This window comes from Argiope bruennichi, chromosome 4 (assembly GCF_947563725.1).
Source record: "Argiope bruennichi chromosome 4, qqArgBrue1.1, whole genome shotgun sequence".
In the NCBI taxonomy this organism is placed as follows: domain Eukaryota; kingdom Metazoa; phylum Arthropoda; class Arachnida; order Araneae; family Araneidae; genus Argiope; species Argiope bruennichi.
The window spans coordinates 135,582,210-135,596,361 of record NC_079154.1 but is presented as its reverse complement, the minus strand read 5'-3'; the positions used below and the strand labels follow the sequence as shown (position 1 = coordinate 135,596,361).

Here is a 14,152-nt window from a genome sequence, read left to right as displayed (position 1 = left end):
TGAATTTTGTAATTTAGAATAATTTATATTCATTTAATCTATTTATTTCTAAATTTAAAGGATATATTATATAAATTAATGTATTAAATATAAACTATGTTCCTCACTTCCAATTTTTAGCTTTCTCTTCCTAGTCCCTCCCCCTACTTAACCAAAGAAATGTGAGACTCATGTATCCATTGCATAGTTTTGACATTCTGAAGTCAAATTAATAATTTTCAACGAATCTTTTACACATTAATTTATTTTATAAGAACCTTCTGAATTATACTGAGTATCTCTGGTATCTTTTACTTCTTATATGAATTCAAATAACAATATATGCGGCTAATAAAATGTGTCATCTAGTAAGAAAGCTAAATAAACTCGAATTCTAAATGATTAAAAGTTTATTAAAAACGAAAAAAAGCGTATTTTTCTTGAAAATATCAGTTTAGGTCGTATTTTTTCTTCGTTTAAATAAAAGATATGCCATGATAGAAAGCAAAATGCTATTTCAAATGCGTACTTTTCATGAACACGAGCATTTGACTAAATATTTATTTAGAACTTTATTTGTGTTGATGTCTAATATTGATTGAATACAAAAATATTTGCTTGTTATAAAAGAAGCAAATTCTTTAATCATATTAAAAGAAAATTTAAAAAGGCATTTCAGTATAAACGACGACATTTTTTTTTTTTGCGTTGTGATATTGATTATGTTGAATACCAAACATACAAACAGCAAAGTAGACCACATTACTTCCAGACAAACATCAAGCAAAATGCCATATATTGCTTAGGAAAATCTTTTAAATATCGTCTTTAATTTCGAATTTAAAATTATTTATCAGAACTTATTCATATAAAAGTTTTGACAGACGTCTTAGCATATACAATCTGATATCTCACGTATAAATAACATGTCGTCCTGAACAATATTGTGATATTACATCCATTTTCTTCCTGTAAGTCCATAAAACTTTAAAGGTTTATAGCGTCAGGAAGTAAATATGGGCAGAATGAAATATCTGCTCATATTTTTTATCTTCTAGAATTAAAAATCTATTTTAACAAACACCCAATTTCAAGGAATTCATCTTTATAAGCATAAGCATGAAGCAAATCAAGTGAAATAAAATAATGTAAGGATTAAAAAGACAAAATAACGCACCAGGTTATTTCGTCTTTCTTTATATCTCTACCAGTTTTTAACGAACTATAGGTAAATGTTATTACTTAGTAGATATTTAGCTCTTGTTTTGTGAAGAAAAATTTGTACACCTCAAAAACTTAATAAAAGTTCATTTATAATGCAGCAAAATTCAAGAAACTTTCACAAATTGTTTATAAATCTTTTCTAAATTTTCTTAGGACATGTGTGTCCCAGCTCTCTAGAAAGTATTATGATATTATGTTACATTATTATTTAAATTCTTTTGTATTCTATGTTTCTGAAAAGTAAAATATTTATCTTTAAAAGTGCACTTCACTATAATTTTGTATTCCTTAATTATTTGAGAAATACTTCCTATTTTTATCTCAAAGCTGGTTTGCAGTGTTTAGTAAAAATGACATTTTTTGAGGGGGTTTCCGTTTGAGGAAACCCTTTAAATTCATAGAATAAACTTTTTTTTGGTTAATTACCATTTACTGAAGGAGTAAAATATTTATATGTGAGATTCTGTTATTACTATCACCCAGACTATGAATCCCATTAACTTATTCTCTCTCTCTTTGTAGTGCATAGATATTTAAAATGTCAAACATGTAAAAGATTTAATTTCTGAAGGTAACCCAATCTACTTGTAAACATATGCTCTTTCTTATGCAATAATATTATGTTTGGTAGTCAATTATTTATTCTAATGCATGCATTTTCAGTTTGTATTTCGTAGCTGAAATGAGACAGATATTCATTTCATTAGAGTGTTTCTCTGTTCTATTTGTCTTCGCAATGGTTGGTATAAAAACGCTGAAACTAAAACCTTTTATTTTGTAAGATTTTATTGAAATTGTTTTCAATGTTCAGTAAGTGTAAAATAATACACTATTGCTTATAAAATTCATTGAACTTCTATATAATAGGATAGATTTACGTAACTCAGAATATAATAAGACATCCTGATAATTTCGCATTTACGAAACTTTTTGAATGTCTCAGGCATAGCTGAACAAACTGTCTTTGAACTTCGATGATACAAAAATATATTTGAACTCTCATTTTACTGTGAAGATAAAATCATTGAGTCATTTAAGGGACCCATCAGAAACTGCTGAAGGAAAAAAGATTTTTTCGCTCACGCTATTTCACAGAAAGCAGATTATGATTTAAAACTTTGAAAAGTGGTTTTAATTTCTGTGAACATTACATGAATTGTAAAAACAGCACGCATATTTGAGAACATATAAAGATTTTCTTCAAAAAAAATTCCCAAATTTTTCAGCGAGGCTTTTTCTATTATTTACTTATAAATTGTAGAATTGTAAAATGTTATATAAAAATTAATATTGAAATTATTAAATTCATTATTAAAATGCATTCAAACTCCCTCTTTCAATTTAAATTTGCATTTTCACGTTACACATTGGGGTAATAGAGTAACAATTGTACCATTTCATACAGTTCATTCATTATTCATTCATACTTTAACATTTTCATGCACATACAATGATCAATAATCTTCAACACAAATGTTGCGAAGAAGCATTGGAAATTTTAAGGTACTAATAACCTTCATTGGAGTACTTAAATCTAGAAAAAAACTCCTTTCCTGATTTTGTGCTAAATGACCATCATCCATCCTGTCATGTTGTGTGAATCGTTGAGGAAGAAATACACAGAAGAGTAATAGTCTATCAAACTGAAGCATTATTGCTTATTTTAAATACATCATATTAATATTTGAAAAACTTTATTGTAAGTCATCGGCTAATGAATTAAAAAAAATTTTCAAATCATCTGACATTAAATTTGTCAGAAAATGAATGACAAGGTACCCTAATCTTTGTAATCATTAAACAGTAATAAGCGAAAATTAAAATAAAAATAACTACTTTTTATATGTTTTTAAAGATACAAATTTAATGAATAAATTTGTAAATGATGGAACAATCACTTATAGTAAAATAGTGAAGGAAAAAGTAAAGGTTTGATAGTGTCTAAAAATTGCTTTTGTTACCTCAAAAGGTGTTTTGAAATACAAAAGGGGCTTCATTAAAGCTTACTTTTATCTATGCATTCACATACTCATAATAACTGTCGTAGAATGCACCTACAATCAGTTTTATTTATGCTTTGTCAAGTAAATAATCTGTTTCATATAATTTGGTCAATTCATTTATCTTCTGGAATGTGATTCAATTGAAAAATCCTTTTTTATCCTGTTTTACATTATTCTAAGAATTTGTTTTCATTTTGCAGATAAACTTTGTGATATTATTGAATATTGTGTGCATCGTATTGATGAAGGTTCAAGTAAATACTCCAAGCGAATTCCAACAAATTAGGTAAGAAATTAAATTTCATTTAGAAATATTTTTGCAACTGTATAATTTACTGAAGAGTTACACAAGTCAAATCTTACTTAAATGGTAAATCGATTGAATAAGAGACAGACTCCAAAGTGACAATTGGCTGTATTTTTTTCCCTTGAAACAGTGAGAAATAGATATGATAATACCGTATGGCCTGATGTTGGTTTGAATTTGGATGAAAAATTATACACGTATAGATATTATTGAGTATAGTGAATCATAAATCAATAAAATTTTAGTTAGCACTTATTTGTGTAATTAATTTATGTCATATTTTTTGTTAAGCTTCGAAGGACAATACGGTCATTCCTCTCTTAGCGAGCATCTCACATAAGAAGCGATTCGCATAACGAACAAACCAAAATGTGAAAAGAAAGTGACTCGCTTAGCAAGAGACAGTTCACAAAATAAGTGTCGAGGTGACACTATACGTCACATGCTGGATTAGTCTGTGTTAAGCACTTGTTTAAAGAAAACCTTTAGATCTACATATCTATACCTTTATATCAAGTTTCGACTGGATAACGTTGACGAACGCCACCCCGAAGAGTTTCAATAAATATCAATAGAATTTTCATCGACAAGTTTAATGAAAGTTAATATTTCCATAGAAAATATGCATATGTATCAGAAAATCCCCTCTGTCAAAATTTTTATTACAGCATTTATATTATGTTGAAGAATTTTTATGTCATTTCGTTTTTAATTTCTTTAAAATTTAAATTACCGATCCCTACGTTGAATGTAACCTTTGATTAAATATATCGTTATTCCAATTATTGTAATATTTGTTCATCAGAATTTATAATGGAAAGTGGTTATGATGAGAAAAGGAAATGCGAAACTTTTATTCAAAAGGACTCCTAAATGGCTTAATTCGCCAAGTATTTTCTAGAACTCTGAGTCAATTAATCATTGTGGTAGCATAAAATTTTTCTAGGGCGGGCTATTTATATTACAACGTTTCTTTCCACATCATAAATTGTACCTTTTTTTTTAATTTTCTAATAGTTTTTGTAGAAGTTTATTCATACGTTACATGTTACATATATACATTATATATAAAGTAATGTATGCATACAATTTATATCTACTAAGCATTATTATTATTTTTTCTAGGAAGGCAGTACGTGCTGCACTTTTGTTGTTACCATTACTGGGAATCACTAACATCATGGATGTGATACCAGGTCCCATCGATGGCACACCTTTGCAATTTGCTATATGGTTCTATACTGCACATGTACTGAGTGCATCTCAAGGATTTTTCATTTCTTTATTATACTGCTTTTTGAATAAAGAGGTAAATAAAAAAGGTCGATAGATTATTTTATATTTATATGAAATTATTTTTTTATTTAGAGAAATAGAATAGTAAATATAATATTCAGTACTCTACGTGTGTGTGTGTAATATTAAATAACAGAAATTAAGCTAATTACCGCTCCTTTATCGTTTTCTTACTCCTCTGTTATCTTAAAGAATAAATGGTTATCTTGGAAGTGTCACATTTTCAATCAATTTAATTTCTATGTGATGCTTTCATTAATTTACACAAATTTTTAAAGGATCCTAAACTGATCTAATATGTTTAAGATATTTATAAAGATGTTATTAAGATGTTAAGATGTTTATCGAGTCCTACCCTTATTCAAGGGAGGGAAAGGTGAAAAAAATGTGCAGTGTTTTTTTAAATCGGAATAGAAGAAACAATAGAACGAAACTGGTAGTTATGGCAATAAGAGTCATGATATGTGCGACATTTTTTTTTTTTTCGATGAACCGATGATAGTCTGAAAAAAATTAAATCCAAAACCGCACAAAAAGTTTGCATGCAGTAGAAATCCAAAATGCTGAAACGATTTTTTTATATCAAATTTCATTCACAAATAATAGGAAGCATTAGAAATGCTTTGGAGAAGATTTCCGAACAATAAATTAAATAATGGGTTGTTTTCAATTTATTAAAAACTAAGTTTCTATGAAAAAAAACTGTTTCATCTACAATAGTGACAATCGTATTGAATGAAAATATTACAGATATTTTAAAACATTTTATTTATTTCCCACCGAGTTGCCATTTAGAATATTTAATTAATTTTTTTTATCATTCTTTAAATATTATTTGTAGCTAATAGAGAAAACCAATATTATACGATTCTTAAAAATCGTTCCTTCAATTCATATTTTAATTTTAAGTCGAAGGAAACTTTTCGGATGATAAAAAAAGTATGAATTATCTTATTTCATATAAAGGTATTGATTATATTGAAAATATTAGATGTTTAAACATTTTTTTTCCAAAATAATACCAATTATATTAGCTATATTATAACTTTTTTAGTATATTTTAAATATATATTTTTTCACCGGCTGTTAGATTTTAGTCCAGAAAAAAAAAATTTGTGTTTATCCGTAGGAATGATCATTTAATGTTTTTTTAATTGATTAAAAACGCCAAAATGTAAGAATTCCGAATATAAGAACACCAAAGAAATCCCACAGTTGCGTCCAATTATATGGAATTAAATGCTGTTTGAAACATTTAAACTTGGATTTCAAAATGGACTCTTATTAATTTAAAAATTGAGATCTCACCTTTTTTTAACGGAAATCTTTTAATTTTCAGACTTTGAATTAATGGTATGATACAAACAATAGAACTTATTCTGTCCCAACATTGTTATATATATATATACATGCACACAAATAATAAAGATGAATGTGTGTATTACGAGGTGGCGATTTATGACCTAAACTGTTTAGCGAACCAAATTCAGCACAAAAATATTTTAAAGCACGGAAATATGCAATTAGAGGCAATTTTTTTAGTTAATTAAAAATTAAGCTGAAGTTTGCTGTGTTTTTTTTTATTATTATTATTTTTGAGATAATTTTCAAAAATATTTTTTGCTCAAAAATTACTTTTATCATATTTTAAAATATAAAAAATTGCTTTTGGAAGATATTAATTTAATGACCTGCAATTTACTCCTGAATTATACCAACTTAAATTTTTTAAAAACCTAATTTCCAGCAGTAGATTATATTGTTGTCCTGAAATTCAAACTATTTTCATTATCCCATCAAATACTTAATCGCCGAATTTTCTTCCATTATAGAAAGCTAAAAAAGGATTCTCCTAAATGTCTGTGCAGTTTACAAAAAAAGAAATGAAGTTATAAAATCGCGAAATTTAGAAGAAAATGAACTATACATTTACATTTTAAAGCACTATGATGACATTTTAAAGCACTACGATACAAAGAAACAAGGAATGATTACAATTTTGCATGAGAAGCGCTGTCCCTCAGAATGATTTATTTTGAATTAAAATATCTTTTCAGCATAGAAGGTGTTTTATTATTTTTCTGTCGACATTTCTAACACCAATTTTTAAAAATAACAGGATTTCAGAAATAAAAATTATGTATCAAGCATATTTACTAATAGTTTTAAGAAATGAAATGTATCAAATATTTCTGTTATTAGTACAGATGTACTACGTGTTAAATCTTTTGAGAACCTTAACATGAAATTTAAAGAAACTTAAATGTTTTATTTCTGTGACAATTTAATGAATTCCTCCCACGCCTGAAATGAAATTCTTTTGTCTAAAAAGGATTTCAACTTTGACTTGATTTACTTTGAATCGACCCACTTAATGCTTTTTTTTTCTCAATGACCCTTCCAGTCTTTGTAATTTTATATTCATGAAGTAGGGTTGCATCATTTTGTGCCAAATTTTAACATTTACTTCTTTTAGTCCTTCTAGACATTTTAGTCATTTTCATTCCTAAAATATTTTACAGCATTTCGTTTTTTAAATATTGTGATATATCAAAATGTTCCTGTCATAAGTGGAGATTTTGTTGTAGTATTAGTTGAGTAGAAGTCTTGATCAAGTCGTATATCTGTGATAAATCGGACGAAAACTCAAATAACTCTCAGAACAAAGAAGGAAAGGCACATCGGCTTAGCAAGGCTGAAGATTCACATTATTGCAATTAAATCCATATGCTGTGAATGTTTAATGTTTTGCGGAGATGAGCTAAGAATTTATCTTATATATGTTACGATAATGGCGATTAATCCTCTGATTATGTGTAATTACCGGGGATTATTCATATGTAATTCCAGTAATTATGCATGATTACAAGCTCATTATTGTAATGCATACATTTTTAATTCTTTTTCAGGAATTTCTTTTTTATTTATTTTTGCGCATGCTCTGTAGAAGCATCAACCATTATATCGGATTGCTTTAGTTAAAGAATAAATATGAAACTTTACTTATAATCTTAAATGCCAACACAATTTATTATTTTTCCTGTTTATTTAAACCATTAATTATGCGTAATGACAAAGAAAAACAACATGCATTTTCTTTTCAAGAATTGCTTCTTAGTAAAAATGACATATTATGAAGTAAGTAGCAGACTTACAAGAATACGAAAAGAAAACGAAGAAGAAAAACAAATCAGCCTCGATATGACGTGATGCATTGATTTTCGGACTTTTTTTAATAGTAAAACTTCGAATGCATCACCATAATTTGCTTGTGAACAAATGCGTCATTTTATTCAAAAATGTTCGTAATACATTATCAACAGAGGCTGAAATTAAACAAATTGATATCGCCATATACTATTTATTTACTTTCTGACTAAAATGCCTTCTTAAATGGCAGAAAATGTTTTATTACTATTTTTAAATATTTATATGTCTAGATCAGATAACTACTTTAATGCCTTCGTCTTTTTTATTTGAGGTCTTTCGTTATACTTTCTACTTATTTCTTTTTCTAAATTTCAGATTCGGATTTATGAAAACCATTATACAAAAATACATTAATTAAAGGATTATTATTATTTGAATCTTGCAATAAAATGGGATAATAATAATTTATCTTGATGCACTGTTCTTGCAGTTTTACTCCAAATATATATTTCTTTTTAACAATCAACAGCAAAATGCTACTAGCTTGTAGAAGTCCTGTATAAAAAGGTATGGGTGATATTCCTTTTCGTGCAAGATTTTCATCTCTTTAATTTATGAAGTTCAAACTTCACTAACAAGTATACGCGAACTCATCCTTGGATTTTCATCCAAAGTATCAAGTACATTTTCCTTAACGGTGAGGGATCGGTGATTCTTACTTTTCTTTTCTCAAACATCTTACAAATCGAACCACTCTCCCTTAGTCTCTGGCGAACTGCTGCAAATAGAGCTGTACAACGATTTGGGTAACGCAGACGATACTCTTCCTCAGCTCATCGAGCGTTACCATTACACGAAATGAATACTTGCGTAGTCTTGGCTTTCAAATCGAGACATGCCCGTTGAGAGGTAGGTAGTAATAGACACAACGTGACAAAAAAAATCGGTAAATCGCCATGAAGCGACGTCCTGAAATGCTGAAACAGGAACAGCAACAAACATCTAAGAGATTGACAAGCTAATGATGAAATCAGTGGATTTTCTTGTCATTTTTATGCCCGTACAGGTAGATTACAACACATCTGCACATCCGAAAACGTTCATATCAATGAATTTGTATGCTTTCCATTTATCTATAATTGTTTTGCTTGGTAATTTTTGTCTAATGTCTCTTTCAATGAACACTGATTTCCGATATATATATATATATATATATATATATATATATATATATATATATATATATATATATTAGAATGAAAAGATATATACTTTATGATTCTTACTTTTGACAGGTTCAAGAAGCTGTTCGAAAACAGTGGCGCTTTTATCGTTTCTCTGGCAAATCATTGATAGCCTGCTGTTCGCAACCTGGTATGATTTAAGATTTTTTTTTCTATAGAAAGCAAAAAAAATCCTTTCAAGGATCACATTATTAAGGCAAATGGAAAGCTTTTTTTAAAAGTTTTATTATAAATAAGGTGATATATTATGTCTGGTCTTTGTTTTTAAATTTTTAAAGAAATTATTATTTGCATTCAAAGAAAAAAAAATTGCTAAGAAATGGTCCAAGGCTTACAAATTTTCTTTCACTTATTGATATTGTATGAAATATGAGTTTTATTTCATTTGAACCCTTGTTTAAATCACAACTAAAATATTGACACACAACTAAAAACTATTACAAATGAATCAAGATTAATGGTTCTAAAGAATTCTTGCTGCAGTATTTGAATATGTATTAAGATGTCTCTATCGTTTATAGCCAGTGCAAATTCTAAATGCCAATAAAAATTTTTAAAAAAGTATTTTTCAAAGAACGCTTTCATTTCACATATCAATTTTTCAAGGTATAAAATCTTACTAAAAAAGAACGAGATAGCAAATATCTACGCCCTAAAACTGTAACGATAAAAAAAAACTGCCTAAAAAATTTTTAATTTAAAAAAAAGTGGATAAAACTGCATGAATAATACAGTAGTAGTATCATAAAAAATATTTTATATAATTTTGATTTAGAGCTGTTAAAATTTCTAAAACACTGGAAAAAGATAATTGGAAATATAACAGTAGTGCACTTTTATGGGGACTTTCTTCTATTCTTAAAAAGACAAAATGCATGTCATGCTTAAAAAATAATATATTTCGTAAGATGATTGTGACTGATACCAATATTTATGTATTATAATCAAATAAGGTATGCAACTCAGAGAAAAAAATGCCTGGTCACTGAGCAATAGGATCATAATAATTTATTCATGAGGAATCCCTTTTAGATACATCAGTTCATTATCTATTTATTAGTTAATCGTGTATAATTCTTTGGTGACCATAAATAACTACTCCACCCGAAAGTAAGCAGAAAACTGAATGACCGGATACCCCGGCAGTATTAAAAGGAACTAAAGTTGAGTCTAAAAGGCCAATCGGGTCAATCGTGGGGAGTAGCTGACTGTACCCTATTTCTGTACCCAGCAAGGCTCGTACCAAACCCTATTTCAGAAAATTTTCATTCCCAAGTCTGAGATGCCCTCCGGGGGAAGGATATAAATCTTTGGTAAAAGTTGAAGCCAGCCTGACCCGATCATTCCACGCCATTCAAATGACAAGTGACACTCTACTTTAATGCATCTTTCAACTATCTCCAAAATGGAAGGTGTCATTAACTGCATTGATGGTCACTCCACGACTACTTCACTTCATCTCGCTTGGTGAAAGCATTTCTAGACTATATTGAAGACCTTCTGCGTGGATCATAATCCTATTCCTCACACAGCATTCACTGCATGGTCCATGGTCATTTCAAATGGCGCGAAGTAAATGCATTCTTTCAACTCTATATCACTCCAAAACTGTCCGAATTCCACGTACAGTTTGGGAATGTAATGGTCAGATTTGAGTGACTTAGATCGTTCATGAAAACCTATCTTGAGCTCATTGCTCTGCGAATGTATTATATATTAGAAAAATTGCGAATGCATTATATAAAACTAAGTAGACAAACTGAAAGGACGTGACAATTTTCCTCAACTAATATTTGAATGAGTGCTCCGTCTGAGGTCAACGCTTCCGTTCTTACAGCCAAAAAAATCAAATCTTTTGCCTTAAAAAATCGCTTTGATTCTCGTTATCTAAACACTGCATCATATTTTTAATTGTTTCATTCAACGGTAAAATTGCTTTTAAATATACGAAATATTTTAAGGGAATCTATTTTAATTGCAAAAAATTTCGAGATCGTTATTTTTTTTTTGAAGTTTAGCTTTATGTTTTCTTACTTACCAAATGTGTTTAAACACGATAACAATAAGATATAAGCCAGACAACTGAAATGTGAAAGGAATCTTTACTCAAAAATTGTAAGTTTACATAAAATTTTCTTTCATTTCTGCCATCAGATAATTATTGGTATATTCGTATATAAGCATTGAAGTTAAAAAGCACAAGATATATGGATGAATCTTTATATTTTATATCTATGGTAAATCCATGTATATGTATGCATGTTTTTTCAAAAGAATAGCATGCTATATAGACGTATTTTGTATATGAAATAGTATTGAAGTTGTAGATCTAATCTAAATTTCGGAGCGAATTGGCTAATAAAAAGAACCTTCCAAAAATTTCATTTCATTTCAAAAATTCAATTTTCATGCATTGATTTTTTTCCAACATACTTTCCAGCTAACCATATGCATCTAATACTCTATAATTGTGCAAAGAACTCGAGGGAGGAGCTTCCCTGGCCCTTCTATGTACACATTAAGTGATTAATTTTAAAATTTAGTGAGTGCTCTTTTAATGCTCTCATTTTTTTAAATAATTCAAGTTTTGGTACCTCAGAATACCGAAACGTTCAAGTTTCTCTTCCAAATATATGAAAAATTCCGACCCCATCTCAAAAATCGCAATAATGACCTGTGTTCTTAAAAGTTAATATGTCCTGTTGCCGATGGCTTTTAAGCCAGATGTATGCTCGAACATCATTTGAGAGTTCTCAGAAAACTTCCTCCAATTCATCTGGGCGAGCATAGCCAAGGAATAAAGCACACTTCTTAGGTATTTAATCAATCAATTTTTAAGAAAGGGGAAGAACTTTCGCAATGATGGTATTTGTTCAGGTGTCCCTGGTAGTTTCATTGACCGGACGTTTGGGACCTTTCAGTATTAATACAGTTAATATTGCTTTTTCTCATTTCAGCAGTCGATCTTAATGTGTATTCATTTCTCTCGAATCACAGAACCTTTTCCTGTTCCAAGGATCCGACCCGTCACGGAAGAGAAAGAAGTGTCGAGAAACGAGGCCAAAGTGAGTTCTGATGAACCCAACAGCATCTTATAGCATGAGGCTCCAATAGGAGATAGAGCGTTCCATGGCCAGCCACAGATTCTCTCTGACTTTCCCATTGTGATTTTTCACCGACAAGAGGAATGAGTGTTTTCCACCAACAAACAAGGAGATGGATTATAAATACAGGGAACCTCCGAAACATATGAAAAACTGTATATAAATATTTTTCTGTTGCGTTTTTTCCACAAACCGGTTAAGAAAGGATAATATTGAGATGGAATGATTATTTTCATAAAGTCGGCACTGGCACATAATTAAGAAAAGAACATATTTTGAACACTACTAACAACTGTTTATTATGAGGATTTAATGTATATAAATATCGCACAGATCAGTGTTTTTTGTACATAGAGTATGAATTCAGCTTTATGACGATACACTAATGTTCTTCTTTGTATTATCAAAGAATGAAATGCAAAAAATATTAAAAAACAGTTATTTTGAAAATTATTTTAATAATTTTTCAGCAAATTTATGTACTATTGCAATTTAATGACACATATCTGTTGAGACATTCATTATTACTTCAGTGCTCATAAGAAGGATTCCGGAATGACTTTAACAATTCCAAACGACTCTTGTCTTTCAGATACTTCAATATTTTCATTTCGTACCAGATTTTCGTAAAAAGTTCTTTGATTCGGTGAGCTAAGGAGAAACACTGCTATATAGAAAAATGGCAATGTATCTGATGAATAACTAAAGACCAATTCCTATTGTCAAGTTTAATCATTAACACTCTAATTTCAGACATATTTTAGATGAACAACAGATTGGCAGAGAAAAAATTGTTGAAAATTCTAATAAAATATTGATTTACATATAATGTATACTTATATTTCTCTTTTCTAATTATATATATATTTACTTATTATAATTCATATTCACCCGTTTTATACCACCTCTTAACACTCATTTTAACTTCACCACATTTTATTACATAAATGTTTATCATCTATCATGTATTTTATCGGCTGTCATATAAGACATATGTCATGACAGAAGTTATAATCTAACATAATATGAAAAAATTAAAATGAATGTTTAATAACTATCTCTCATGTCTCATTTAGCACAATTTTAATAAAAATCTGCACTGTACACTTCGGTTGCAAATTGTTTCCCTATTCAGTTTTTTATTATATCCTATTTGAATCAGTACAAATTCAGAACGATAGCTTTATAAAAAGTTTGAGTGAGCATTCATTTCTAGTATAAAATCGGTTTTGGTGTGGTTATATGATAGTATTTAAACAAATGAAAAAAAATTGAAGTAACTCAGAAAAAAATGAATCTTTCACGATATAAAATGAATCACTATATATAGCAGTCTTTCACTATTGAAATATCAAAGCTGATGTTTTAACAATAAATTAATATTCTTCTCAGACTCATTAAACCTATTTCTTAAATTGCGGTTTTGTCGTTTTGGAAGGAGAGATGCTTAGCATTTAACGGCGAAGAAAGTTACGTCGTTGTTAATGATTTAATAATGTTAGGGTGCGAAAGGCAAACTATACGAAAGTAATTTGTTTTTCAACATTACATTTGTATGGGTTTTAGGTAAAACATTTAATTTATAAAGTGCTTGATATTATACTTTAAGAAGGAAAATTAGTTCATAAGTTAATGAATGAGAACATTCGGAGAGGCAACTTAATGAGCGCTTTAAAAATAGATATTCCTCTGCTGTAGGTTTTCCCTTATTTTGCTAGAATTCATTTTTACTTGCATCCAAAAGAAGAAAAAATGGTAGAAATTTATAATGTTACCCTTTGCTTTAATTAAATTCTGCTATAAAACTTCAGTGAACAGAAACGGTAATGCAGGTATTTAGTTTCC

General features: G+C 28.9%; 1 protein-coding gene across 1 annotated transcript in view; it reads left to right on the top strand.

Moving 5' to 3' along the window:
• Positions 1–13,084, top strand: part of LOC129966465 (PDF receptor-like) — a 139,911-nt gene extending 126,827 nt beyond the window's left edge. Inside the window, exons 11-14 of the mRNA XM_056080889.1 lie at positions 3,407–3,492; positions 4,639–4,822; positions 9,255–9,333; positions 12,201–13,084. Of these exons, the coding sequence (XP_055936864.1) occupies positions 3,407–3,492; positions 4,639–4,822; positions 9,255–9,333; positions 12,201–12,301 (450 nt within the window). The 3' untranslated portion in view covers positions 12,302–13,084. The remainder of the gene's footprint in view (positions 1–3,406; positions 3,493–4,638; positions 4,823–9,254; positions 9,334–12,200) is intronic.
• Positions 13,085–14,152: the final 1,068 nt, after the last annotated feature.